Source organism: Mus musculus, chromosome 1 (genome assembly GCF_000001635.26).
Source record: "Mus musculus strain C57BL/6J chromosome 1, GRCm38.p6 C57BL/6J".
Lineage (NCBI taxonomy): Eukaryota > Metazoa > Chordata > Mammalia > Rodentia > Muridae > Mus > Mus musculus.
In genome coordinates, this window is record NC_000067.6 from 181599860 (window position 1) to 181613415 (window position 13556).

Here is a 13556-nt window from a genome sequence, read left to right on the forward strand (position 1 = left end):
CTGTGTGTTTTTTCTTATATTTAGCAAACATTTTATTTTGCTATAATTGTGACTTGAAATGCAATTGTAAAAAACAACACAGAGAAATCCTCTGTGCCCTTTACCTACCCACAGCCACCCCTGCCCAGGTTCCACAGCTCACAATATTATGGAACATTATGACTGTCAGTGTATCACTGTCAGCATAGTATCTATCATGTCTGCCTTCGTTGCTGCCAACACGTCCCTGCCCAGGGCCTCTCCTTGCCCTGCGGTAACTCCTGATCTATGCTCTAGTTCTATACTCTTGTCTGTGAAGGAGTATTCTTATCAGAAATAGTAGTAAAAACGTGACGCAAGTTCACAGACTCAAGACACGTATTGTGATGTGGTTCTCCCATCCAAAATGGCTGTGTCTTTTGGCATTCCCACAATCAATTCAGTTTTCTTTGCATCCTTGATATCAATTTGTGTTGTCGCTAGTTTTAATTTCAGGCATTCTGATGGGTGTAGTAGCATCTCAGCATGTTTTAATTAGTGTTTTCTTAATGCTCTAACTTTTATTCCTCTAATGGTGGCTATCTCTTCATGTCTTCATATACGTATTTGCCATCTGTCTATCCTCATTAGGGAAGTGTGTCTTTGTGTGGCCACATGAGGAGTGTGGAAGGCAGAAGGGTCCACTGTCCACAGAAGCAAGCTTTGCTCTGACTGGTTCAGGTCTTAAGGAACCTTCTCTCTTCCATTCTGCCTTTTCTTCTGTCCCCATTCTGCCCTTCCTATTTCCATCAGTGCTGGCTGTAGTTTGTCCTACTGTTGCTATCATGATACATAGAAAAAGAGGATCAGAAAGAAGAAAAAAGCCCTCCTTTACTTTAGGATACAGACCGACGTTTTCAAGGATTATTATCAAAGTTGTCCCTTATCTAGTGAACATTCCTCTTGTTACTTGGAGAAAATTATTTAGATTTGTCTGGGATTCAGTTTCCAGCAGCCACATGGCAGCTCACAATTGATCCAATACCCTCACATGGACATACATATAGACAAAACACCAAATGCACATAAAATAATACAAGAAAGCAAAAATATACCTTAAAAATTTACTAAGTTGAGGTACATATAATTAATTTTTCATAACACCACTTGATACATCAAAAGTCTTGGGACTCGGTGGCATGATACCATCTGTTTTATTCATTTGGAATGAGAGCTAAGTCTGTGGACCTCTTCACCTTTCAGATCATACCTGTACAACCATCTTTTTTGTGCTGATGAGTTATTTCAAACTTCTTTGCTTTATGTGAGAGGACTCTGTGAAGATGCCCTCACTCTCAAAAAGAAAAATAAAGACAATTCGTCCACCATCTGCCTTATCAAGGTGAGTAGATGAAGTCCCTATAAACCAGTACAGGTACACAGAGTCTGGGAAGGCTACACACACACACACACACACACACAGAGAGAGAGAGAGAGAGAGAGAGAGAGAGAGAGAGAGAGAGAGAGACTTTTGGATAAAAGGAGCAATTTCTAGATCCATAAGTGAGTCTCTGTGGATGGAGTGATAAGCAGCGGTGAAGAACATGGAGAACATGGCGGTCAGTTGTAGGAGTTAACATTTCTTAGAAATTCGGGCCAATGTGACAGAATTCTGGAAGTGACAGAAGCCATTGTCATATGTCTCTCTAAAGTACAAAGTTACTTCTAATTAATAGCTTCTAACACATGGTGGTTAGAATAGTCTCATCCCTTGGTATTCCATGTCAATAATTCATCACAAGATGCAATTCAGAGGTCTTGGTTTAATGAATGAATGTTCCTGTTCCAGGATTTTAGGAAAGATGAGCTTATTAGCGACCTGATTTGATTAGCTTATTGTAAACTTTTTTGAAAAATATGAAACACATAGAACTATAAGCCTTAAGTGTTCCATATAGAGTTAAACAGGATTCTAGCAGATTTTATGTCACTGTCCTAGTACATAGGGAGATTCTGGAAGGTGAAGTAGCCCTCTACATCAAGAAAGAGAAATGTGATGGGATTGGGCAAGTCAGGAGCTTGGTAATCTCAAAAAAGTGTTTGTGTTGAATATACACATGTAATAAGATCAATACCTAACATAATACTTAAATCAACATAAGTTTAGAATCAAAGTTATATAGTAATTATTCAATATTCTTTGAGCGAATGAAAATTCAGGAGGATAAATTAATTCCTAAATATAGAACATATTTTGTTTTTGTTTGGTTGGTTTAGTTTGGTTTGTTTTTTGTATTTTTTTTTTTTGATACAGGGTTTCTCAGTGTAGCCCTGGCTGTCCTGGAATATGCTCTGTACATCAGACTGGCCTAGAACTCAGAGATCCTCCTACCTCAGCCTCCGCCACCACCTGGTCATATTTTATGTATTGACATTGAGGATATTAGTATCAGTGTTTCCCTTTTCTTTTTCTTTTAGTTTTATGGGACAGGATCTTTCTGTGTACATCATTTGGCCTAAGCTTGAGATGGGGTCCAGACAGGCCTCTAATTTATAATCCTCCTGCCTTAGCTTTTCCAGTGCTAAGAGCATGAGACTGCTCCCATGACTGGCTAAGGATTATTTCAAAAGTATCAAATTCAGTTCATCTCAGAGACTGATGAGGGAGAATCATCCTTATATGTTCTTGTGTAGGAAGAAATGCTGCTTTTACGTTGTCTTATGAATGAGCTGAATAATAAAAGTTTTAAATGGTGGATAGGGGGCCAGGTATGGTGGTTCACACCTTTAATCCAAGTACCTGGGAGGCAGAAGCAGACAGGTCTCTGTGAGTTCAAGACCAGCCAGAGATACATAATAAGACCTATCTCAAAACAAACAAACAAACAAACAAAAACAAAAAACCAACCAACCAAACAAACAAACAAAACAAAAGAAGAGGAGGAGAAGAAAGAGGAGGAAAAGAGAGGAGGAAAAGAAGATTAGGAAGGGAGGAAGGAAAGAGGGAATTATGAGCAGGACAGCCAAGCAGTCCAAGAAACCTGTGTGCCTGTGCCTAAGATGCCATTGGGTAGCAGTGCTACAATGACAGAGAAGGGACATTAGGGTGTCCTGGACACATCTGATCCTATGAGCTTTCCTCTGAGCACCAAGAACCTTCCAAAATTTTACTTTCAAATGGCAGAACTGAAAGAGATCATGGTTTGTCCATGTTCACAGAATAAGGCAGAGACTTCAGATTGTTTCAAATTTAGGAGTAGACTATCTTAGTCAGGGTTTCTATTCCTGCACAGACATCATGACCAAGCAGCAAGTTGGGGAGGAAAGGGTTGATTCAGCTTACACATCCACACTGCTGTTCATCACCAAGGAAGTCAGGACTGGAACTCAAGCAGGTCAGGAAGCAGGAGCTGATGCAGAGGCCATGGAGGGATGTTACCTATTGGCTTGCTTCCCCTGGCTTGCTCAACTTGCTTTCTTATAGAACCCAGGACTACCAGCTCAGAAGATGGCGCCACTCGCATTGGGCCCTCCCACCCTTGATCACTAATTGAGAAAATGCCTTACAGCTGGATCTTCTGGAGGCCTTTCCTCAAGGGAGGCTCCTTTCTCTGTGATAACTCCAGCTTGGGTCACGGGGACACACAAAGCCAGAGGGTACATTGACTTTTGAAAGAACTAAAGTTACAGCCCTGCATGTCTTGCATGCTGTGGCGAGAGAATTAACACAGGGTAAAAAAGTAAGAAAGCATTGAAAGAAGGGTGATTTATACCATGCACGCGAGCGGTTACACACCTATTACCAACAAAATCGGCTGTGTAGCTCCTGGAAATTTCTCCCTGACGGATCCTTAATAATGCATGAAGTTATTTAATTCCTAACTTGCCTGTGTTTGTGTTATTCCTTGTCATCCTGGATGAGGGCAGGGAGGGTGTGTGTGTGTGGAGGCCAAAGACAGATGTCACCTATCCTCTGTTGTTCCCCTTAGTATTTGAGGCAGTGTCTTTCACTGAAGTTGGCATTCACTAATTGGCTCCACTGGCTGGCTGGCAAGTTCTAGGGCCAGACTTTCTCACGCTTCCCCAACACTAGGGTTATGGATATGCAGCACCAATCTGGCTTTGTGTGTGTGTGTGTGTGTGTGTGTGTGTGTGTGTGTGTGTGCGCGCGCGCTGCGACTCCGACCCTAGCTCCCCAGGCTTTGTGGAAGCAAACCACCTTCCAAACCCAGGTTGATCCTGTATAACATGTCCGTGGGTTTAAGTTAACAAATAGCTGAGATTTAAAAGGCAAAGGTAATTTTTGGAACTAGAGTGATCCCAAGTTTCATAGTGATATCTTAACTTTCTTAATTTTAAGAAAATATAATTTAAAGGCCCTTGGTATTGCAAAGATCATATGCCCCAGTACAGGGGAATGCCAGGGCCAGGAAGCAAGAGTGGGTGGCTTGGGGAGCAGGGCAGGGGGAGGGTATAGTGGATTTTGGGGATAACACTTGAAATGTAAATGAAGAAAATATCTAATTAAAAAAATCTATAGCAATCTTCTGCTCCACGTTAATTTTAGTTGTTTTAGCTTAAACTGTAGTTTTGAATAACATATATTTTTCCACTTTTATTAAGATTTAGTTATGGTGACCATGGTGTACTGCCTGGCTTTAATCCTGGCACTTGAGAGGTAGAGGCCGGCAGGTGTCTATGAGTCTGAGGCCAGCCTGGTCTAAAGAGTGAGTTCTAGGCCAGCTAAGAAGGCATTGTTGAGACTCTGACTCAAAAATACATAAAGATTTAGTTAAATTTATCTATGAGGATTTAAATTTGAGTAACATTGAAGCCATAGTATGTAAAGCATAAAAAATATAAAGAAGAATTTATGAGCTCTACTCTTCTGCATGCCATGAAGAGGTGATCGTATGCCTTATCTCTTGCTCTTTGTAACGGCTTTTTCATTTTCAAACATGTGACATTTACTGCCATCTAACTAGGTGGACACTTCCCGAACACACGTTCTGGAAAAGTTTTGTGAAGAGCAGTTACAGCAAGCCACCCAGGCGGTGGCACAACTCGAGGAGATCAGGAGTAAAGCAATTGTAGAGATAAAGAAGTCAGCCTTAAAGGTAAGTCTGCAATCAGATCTGTCCTGTCACTGAGCACTGAGTGATTATTCCAAATCGCATTCCTGAAAAAAAATAAGTATTGGAAATCGGCAGTTGAGTCTAAGGTGGTTAAGTAGCCAGCCAACTGGTATTATATTTGCTATGAACTTTTCCAGGCATGATGCAATATATACGTGTGTGTGTGTGTGTGTGTGTGTGTGTGTGTGTGTGTATAAAACAAATGTACATATGTATTTGTAGATGTGTATCTGTGAGTGCATGAATTACAAATATCTCTGTAACCTATCTATCCTGAGCTGACACAATAAGGGAACCTGATTAGTTGCAAAGGTCTTAGTGTTCATAAGATGAAGAGCTCAGGAGAAACATCTCGATGATGTTAAACCTCACCAAGGACTGTAGAAAGGGAATTCATGAATACAGTGAAGTGTGTCTGCCAGGAACTGTGAGCCACTCAAGGTCCCGCTGTGTGCCCATGGAGCCACTTGCTTGCCTTTGCATTCCTGTCCAACTTCTAAACCAATCTGCTTCTGAGATTCTGAACCCTCAATTGGCTTCCGAACATGTAACGGGCTCTTCTTGTCAGATGTGGAAGCAAGGGTAAAATATTGATGAAAGTTGATGATAACATTAAGTTTTTCTGTGCCATCCAGGCTAGTTAGGATGCCACAGACTGCAGATCATCTGAACTGACACGGGGCAATGCGTTAACATAGGGCATTTCCCAACTGCCTTGTGAATTATAGGTTGCAGAAAAGAAAAATGTTAAGGAATACTTTGAGTCAAAACCGTCTGAAATCAACACAACACATTTTAAGCTGCCCCAGTATCGAAATCTATTAGAAACCAATCTGAGGTTTTTAAAGCTGATTGACTACCTGTTTCAAGAACTCATTCGCCAGCTCATGAACTCTGCCCTCACCCAACTTCTGGATCTCTTCACTGGTTCTGCTAGGATGCCATTTTCAAAGGAAAAAAAGAATGAAAGTCTCATGAGGTAAGTGACAATTTTTGACAAATGATAGGATGTTGTATTCTTGTAATATATCACTGTTTATGGAGAAAACATCTAAGAATTGAAGTTAGACTTTGAAGTTCTCCCATGTAGCAGATAATACATACTTGTTTTTGCAGATCTTATTATCAATAATACCTTTAAGATGTCCATGAAGTGAAGAAAGCTTCTTTTTTTTTTTCGTTAAGCTCTGCCTGAGCAGATTTTGTTCCTGTATAAAATGAAAAATGCTCAATGAAATTTGAATTTCAGAAAAGCAACAAATAATCTTTGTACATAAGTATGTTCCAAGTACCTATATTAAATTTTATTTGGTGCTGATCTAAAATTCAAATTTTCATTTGTTAATCTGACAGTGCAGGTTTACTGGGTCTTCCAAGAGATTCGAGAACAGTTCTGGGAGAAGCCACAGTTTCTATTGGAATTTTAATCAATTCCAAGAAGCATCTACTGGATGTTTCCTCCATCTGAAAAAAGCGCTTGCAAAGTGTCCGATATGTTGTTAAAAACAAAAATCTACTGGTAATTAAGTTGTGAAGCAAGGACTATAAGTTGAAATTATGTTCAAACTATCAAAATTTAGCCAAGTTTCATGATTATAACTAGATGTCTGAAAACATCAATTCATAAAATTGTGAAGACTATGAAAGAAAGGGTAGTCTATCTTACTTCTCTACATTACCAAGTCAAAAAATCTCAGTGATAGGACTTAAGAGCACACTGCTTAGTGATAATTGTGTAAGTTTTTATTTTTTTCTAAATCAATCTTCTGTGTCTCTGTCCCTCCCTCTCCCTTTTCTTCTTCCTCTTTTTCCTTTCTCCCCACCCTGTATGGGTATACTAAATATGTGTAAACATAGTTTTTATTAAAGAGAGAAACTGCTAAAGCTAATCATCTTATAAAAATGAAAAGCACCCTCTTATTTCTTAAATGACTGCCTTATTATTCTGTTATTTCTATGTAGACATTCCTACATTTTCTCATCCTTGTGATTTTAGCATATTGTTTTGCAGTGCATTTTTAAAGCACATGGGTCTTGTGTGCACTGTTATGGTCTGAGAGGGATACATAGGCAGCAGTTTAGTGAGTCTACTTTTACTGTGTGCATCCAGTGGATAAGGGCTAATATGTTTGACTCCAGCTAGTTGTGTGACTTAGCCTTCAAAGTTTAAATACATTCTTTAATTCCCTAATGTATAGAGTGGATACCTCTGTTACCATGTTAAGAATAAACACAGAACAAATGCTTGGTGCTTGGTAGCTATCATCATTGAATCTGTATCTATCTGTAGTTAAATAATAATCGTTTCTATTTCAGTAATAACTAGTGACACTGAACGTTTTTTTTTTTTTCATGTGCTTGTTGGCCATTTATTTGGTTTCCATAGGGAAAGGTCTGTTCAAATTTACCTTTCACTTTTGAAACCAGGCTATCTGCCTTCTCACACTGGGCTGTTAGCTGTGGGAAAGTTAATCTGACAAGAGAATGTGTGGCACTCAGTCCCAGTGCTTCCAAGGATGCTGCCTTCCAGGTCCCCTCCTTTCACTTTCTTCCTGGTGCTTTTTACAGCACACGCGGTCTAAATCTTAGCTTGGGTATGGCAGGTGCATCCCTGTATTCAGTACTCCAAAGGCTAACCAGGAGGGTCACGAAGCCAAAGCAGGCCAAGGCTGCAGAGTGAGTTCCAGGCTAGCCAAAAAGGGAATGAGACCCTAGGAGAAAGAGAAAGGAAGAGAGGGAGGAAGGAAGGGAGGAAGGAAGGAAGGAAGGAAGGAAGGAAGGAAGGAAGGAAGGAAGGAAGGAAGGAAGGAAGGAGAAAGAAGGAAGGAGGGAGAACTTTAATTTTTATGAAATCTACTCTGTGTCCCCTTCGATTGTGTTTTTGTATATCTCAGAAATGACTGCCTAGTGCATGGTCAAATACTTAATAATGTAACTTTTGAGCCAAATCCTTGCTACATTGAGAATTAGCTTTATAGAGAGTATGGCAGGGGTCCAAGGTCATTTGCATATACAATCATTCAGTTGTCCCATCATTAATGTTGAAAAGAAAAACATTTGTTTCTTCATTGAATTCTCTCAGCAGTTGACAATCCAGCCGGCACTAAATCTGTGGCCTTATGTCTCGGCTTCCTTCTCTTCGTTTTTCTGTATGCCTGCCTTTATGCAGGTGTCATTATTGTCTTGATGATTCTGTGTGCCTGCCTTTATGTGGGTACCATACTGTCCTGATGACTCTACTTTGTATGGGGAAATTGTCAGACTTCCAACACTGCTCTTTTTCCCCAGCATTGTTTCGGCCATATTGTAACCGTTGGCTTTTCCACCCTTGCCCCAGTTCCTGAATAATGACTTGGAGGTTACTATTTATTAATAAATGCCTAGCCTTAAGCTAGGGTTGTTCTCCAACTAGTTTGTAATTCAGTTAGCCTGTTTATACTAGTCTGTCTGCCACGTGGCTGGTTACCTCTCCTCAGTTTCGTGTGTCCAACTTCCTCCAAGTTTGGGTAGAGAATCCTCCTACCTGACTAGTTCCCAGAGCCCTTATCTCCCTCCCTCTCTCCCTCTCCCCTCCCCTCCCCTCCCTCTCTCCCTCCCTCCCTCCTTCTCTCTCTCTCTCTCTCTCACTTTATCTCTCTGTTCTCTTCTACTCTCCTCTCCTCTCTCTTGCTCTCTCACTCTCTCACTTTCTTGCTCTCTCTAGCTCTCTGCAGAGTGTCCCACCTTCTATTCCTGCCCCAGCTTATTGGCCGCCATCAGATTTTTATTAACAGGTGACACTTTTACACAGTACACAGGGATTAGTCCCTATGCCATATGTACTTCTGAAAAGAAAAATAAACTGATTTTATAGGTATTGCATTGACTCCATTGGAAATATTTTTGCAATTTTTTTACTTTAAAAAAATTGTAATTACATCACTTCCTCCTACTCTTCCCTCCCTTCAGCCTCTCTGATGCACCCCTTGCTCTCTTTCAAACTCCTGACCTCTTTTTCCTTAATTGTTGGGGGGGGATATGTGTATGTGTAACAAGCTACATAAATACAACCTGCTCAGTTCATATAATGTTCCCTGTGTGTATTGGCTGACCACTTGGTACTGGACAACCAACTGCGGAAAGACCCGGGGAAGGCCATCTCTCTGACTCAGTGTACCCCGGTGCCCTTAGTTTTTTGTCTAGTTTGTTTAGTTCTTTGAGACCCTGAGAGCTTCCCTCCTTCTGTGCTAATGTGTCCGTTAATGTTTCCACTCTAGTCTTGGTTATGTAGCCATGCAGCTGAGACTTCATGGGCGTGGCCCATCTCTCTGACATTTCCAGGAGACACAGTCTCACAGCTAAACTTTGTGTTCTTTTGGCTCTTAAGATTTTTCTACCCTTTTGTCCACAACAATCCCTGAGCCTTAGATTTGTGTTGTTGATGTATCCATTGGGACTGGACGCTGCATATTCTCTTGTTCTCTGAAGCTTGATTGGTTATGGTTTTCCATAATGGTCTCTTTCAGTTGCAAGAGAATTGTCTTTGATGACAGGTGAGAACTACACTAATCTCTGAGTATAAAGAGAAATATTTAGGATGCAGTAAGGGATTGAATTAGTGAGAAGAGTCAGAGTTGTAGATTGAACTCCAAGACCCATGATTTCACTAACCCCAGGCAGTTGGCTAGATTTCCAGGACTAAGCATGGTTTCTTGTTGAGCAGGCCTTAGGTTCAATTAGTGAGTTGCTGGTCACCACCACAGTATGTGTGCTATGGCTACACTTGAAGGGTTAGTGTGCCACACTGGTTATTGTGGTTCCTAGGCATCCCAGGTGGTTAGGGCTGTAGGTTGCCTCCCTCTCTTGAGAGTACCCTCTGGGTACCATGAAAGAAAGTCCTGGGAGAGGAGGCTTTCAGGTCAGTCCCAGCTCAGGTCCTCTAGGTCCTGAGTGCAAAGTTCATTTACCGTCATCAGTAGGGACTTACCTTTAACTTCTGCCTGTGGGAGGCAGCCAAGGGCAACAAACAGTCTATGTTTTAAGAGTCTCTTGAACAACCCTGACCCACAACTCAAAAGGGAGTCTCTTGTGCCTGATGTTGGAGTTTTTGTCACAAGGTTTGTGACTCTTAGAGGGAGCTTTATCAGAAAAGGTTGGAAATCTTCATTTAAACTACATATGTATACGTATATGTAGACGTATGTATTATCCTAGGTAGAGAGATGATGCTATGATGCCTTATGGCTTTTCCAGACGTCCTCACAGTTATCTACCCCCTCCTTATGTGTTTATCTCCCCACACTCTAATTAATCCCCACATCTTCCCCATTTCACCTTCCCAATCACTTCTGCCCTGTGGCTGCCCTCTCCATTGCTCTCCCACACACTGAATCCCCTTTGCTTTCCTGGTTTCTGTACTCACTCCAGGCTGTATGCTCCCTCCCGTCTAAAGTCTCAGAGCTTGATGCAGCAGATGAGATAGAACAAGCAAGACTTGTTTTTGTTTCTGGATCTAAGTTACCTCATTCAGTATATTTTCTAGTCCATCCAGTTGCCTGAAAATTTAAGTTTTATTTTTTTCCTCACAGCTAAATAGTATTCCACAGTGTATATGTACTACATTTTCACTACCCGTTTGCTGAAGGACATTTAGGTTGTTTCTGTGTCCTAGCTGGAGCAACCGGGACCATGACAGAGCAAGCATCTGGGGAGGGAAATGTTGAGCCCTTGGGGCGGATGCCGAAGAATGGTATAGCTGGGTCATAGATCTGGTGGGTTTGTTTTCAGCTTTCTGAGAATTTTCCACACGGGCCCTCAGAGTAACTGGACCAATTTGCAATCCCATCAAGAGTGAATGAGGGTTCCCTTCCCCCACACCCCCTCCAGCATGTGTTGCCAGACGTTTTGTTGATCTTTTCCGTTCTGACTGGGGGAAGATGAAATCTCAAAGTTGTTTTGATTTATTTTCCTGGCTGCTAGGGACTATGAACACTTTAAAAAAAATGTTTATTAGCTATTTTTCTTTCTTCTGAGAATTCTCTTTTCAGATCCCAAAGTCATTTTTTAAATGGGTCATTTTATTTGTTCTTGTTTGTTTTGCTTTAGGAATTTTTTTTTACATTCAGAATGGATGTAAAACAACAACAACAACAAAAACAACCTCAAAAAACAGTCATCAAAGATATAGGCACCAAATACAGGTCAACCAAGAGGCTAGCTTTAAAAGTGTACCTCAGTCGCATGAGGGACTTAATCTTCTACTTCATTTTAAGCTATGGCCACACAGCTGCTATCCATTATCTTCAGCTTCTGCATCCACAAAGCACAGATGGCTTAGTCTTGCAAGGCCTCAGTTTAAGGACCAGCCCATGTACACATAGGTCATTCTTTATAGCAGGTACCGAAGAACAACATGTGGCCTCCACTCAAGGACCATGGCAAACTTCATTCACTGTGTGTGAAATGAGTCTCACACTGTGAAAACATGGCCACTTCAGTACAAGCCAGTTATACTTTAATAATGATTGGTATGCAGCCACATCCCGCCCCTTCACACACAGCTGAAAAAATCAGGCTGGTGACAGAAGGGTCCAGATCTGCTACTACTGGGTTTATGGTCCATCAAATGAGGTAGCTAATTGTCACTATGCTTATATATTAAGGAAATTATATATAGACTACTGCAAGAACACAGCAAAAAGCATGGACTTTGCCTTTTTCTGTTTCAGTCTCTCGTCCTTATGAATCTCTTCCAGTTGCCTACCTCCTCTTCATCTAATTTTGGTGGTTTGGCTAAACTCAGAAATTTGTTCATTGCTTTTAGGGTTTTATCTTTGTTTGTTTTGTTTTGTTTTGTTTGTTTAATTGAGTAGTACAGGGCTTTTGGTTTGTTTGTTTTTTTAAGATTTCTCTTATAACATTTTAAATTTTATTGGCGTCTGTTGTTATATTTCCATGTTTATTTCTGATTCTGTTAATTTGCCTTGTCCCCTCTTTGTTTCAGTTAGTTGGGCCGAGAGTCTATCAATCTCCTTTATCCTCGCGAAGAATCCGCTCTTATATTAGTTGATTCTTTGTGTTGTTTTCTTCGTTTCTATTCCTTTTGTCTCTGATTCTTATCATTTATTACTGTGTATTGAGACTGGGTTTGGTTCTTGTTTTTCCAAAGTTTTGAGTTATATCATTAAGCAACTCATTTGTTTGTGCTTTCTGATTGTTTTCAGTGTAGGCACTTAAAGCTGTACATTTCACTAATGGAGGATATTTTCACTTAATATAGAGTCTAGATGATTGAGTGTGAAACTCTTGAAATGTTTTACTTTCCTAATACCATTGCTTGAAGGGGCCCCATTAGTTGTTAGTTTAGGATTCAATACTATTTCTTTCTCTTTGTTCTGTTTATTCCTTATTTTAAAATTACTTTGAGAAAAGGTCCCTCTGTGTGCTACAAGATTTAATTTGAACTCACTGTGTACCCTAACCTGGCCTCAAACTCGTGGTCCCCCTGCATTGCTGCTGCAGTTGCAGGCATGCACTGTCAGAGCCATGGACTCTCTTTGAACACTATGCTCTCTGCAGTCCCTCTGGCCTGACTACTCCTGCCTTCCTCCCTACCCATCCTCAGGATCTGACTCTCTCTCTCTCTCTCTCTCTCTCTCTCTCTCTCTTTCCTAGGTAGATACTTGGAGCTACAAAATTCCCTCTTAGGGCTGGTTTTAATGTGTCTCAGATTGTGTGTGTATGTGTGTGTGTTTGTTTGTGTGGGGCTGGTGTGGTGTGTATGTATGTGGTGTTAGTGTGTGTGGCCTGTGTATGGTATGATGTGTGTGTGTGTCTCTCTCTGTGTGTGTCCGAGGTATGTAGGGTGAGTAGGTGGTATGTGTGTGTGTGGTATGTTTGTGTGTGTGTCTGTGATAGGTGGGGTATGTGGGTGTTGTGTGGTATATGTGTATGTGTTTGTGATATGTGGGGTGGTGGGAAGTGTGTTTGGTGTGGGGTGTGTGTGTGGTATGTGTGGTGTGGCCTGTGTGTGGTGTGCTGTGTGTGTGTATGATGTAATGTGCATGTGTGGTATTTGGTGTATATGTGGTATGTGTGCGTGGGTGTATGTGTATGTGGTATATGGGGTGAGCAGGTGGGTGTGGTGTGTGTGTGTGTGTGTGTGTGTGTAGTGTGTGCATGTATGTGTGGTGGTCTCATTTCTGTGGTTGATGGTATTCTCCAGTGACAGATAATTTGTTGGAGACATTTGAGATCTCTTAACACATCCTGAATTCTCCTGTTTCCCAATATACACCAAAAATTGTGATTGTGAGGTCCTGAGCTAGTGTCTAAGATCTCCAGCTCTGCTGGACTTCCACTCCCACAGGCTTTTTCGAGGGAGAGCATATGTTGGTGGCTTGTGGTCTCCTGCAGGTCCTGAGGCTGTTGGAATCGACTCTTCTGTTAGGTTTTTCTGAGGGAATTCAGAATCATGATTTGATT

General features: G+C 41.1%; 1 protein-coding gene across 2 annotated transcripts in view; it reads left to right on the plus strand.

Annotated features, from left to right (window-relative positions):
* Window positions 1–13556, plus strand: part of Dnah14 (dynein, axonemal, heavy chain 14) — a 238340-nt gene that overhangs the window by 23267 nt on the left and 201517 nt on the right. For both annotated transcript variants that reach the window (NM_001377039.1, XM_017314066.2), the window contains 4 exons: window positions 1222–1360; window positions 4944–5075; window positions 5822–6072; window positions 10717–10725. In NM_001377039.1, the coding sequence (NP_001363968.1) occupies window positions 1222–1360; window positions 4944–5075; window positions 5822–6072; window positions 10717–10725 (531 nt within the window). The remainder of the gene's footprint in view (window positions 1–1221; window positions 1361–4943; window positions 5076–5821; window positions 6073–10716; window positions 10726–13556) is intronic.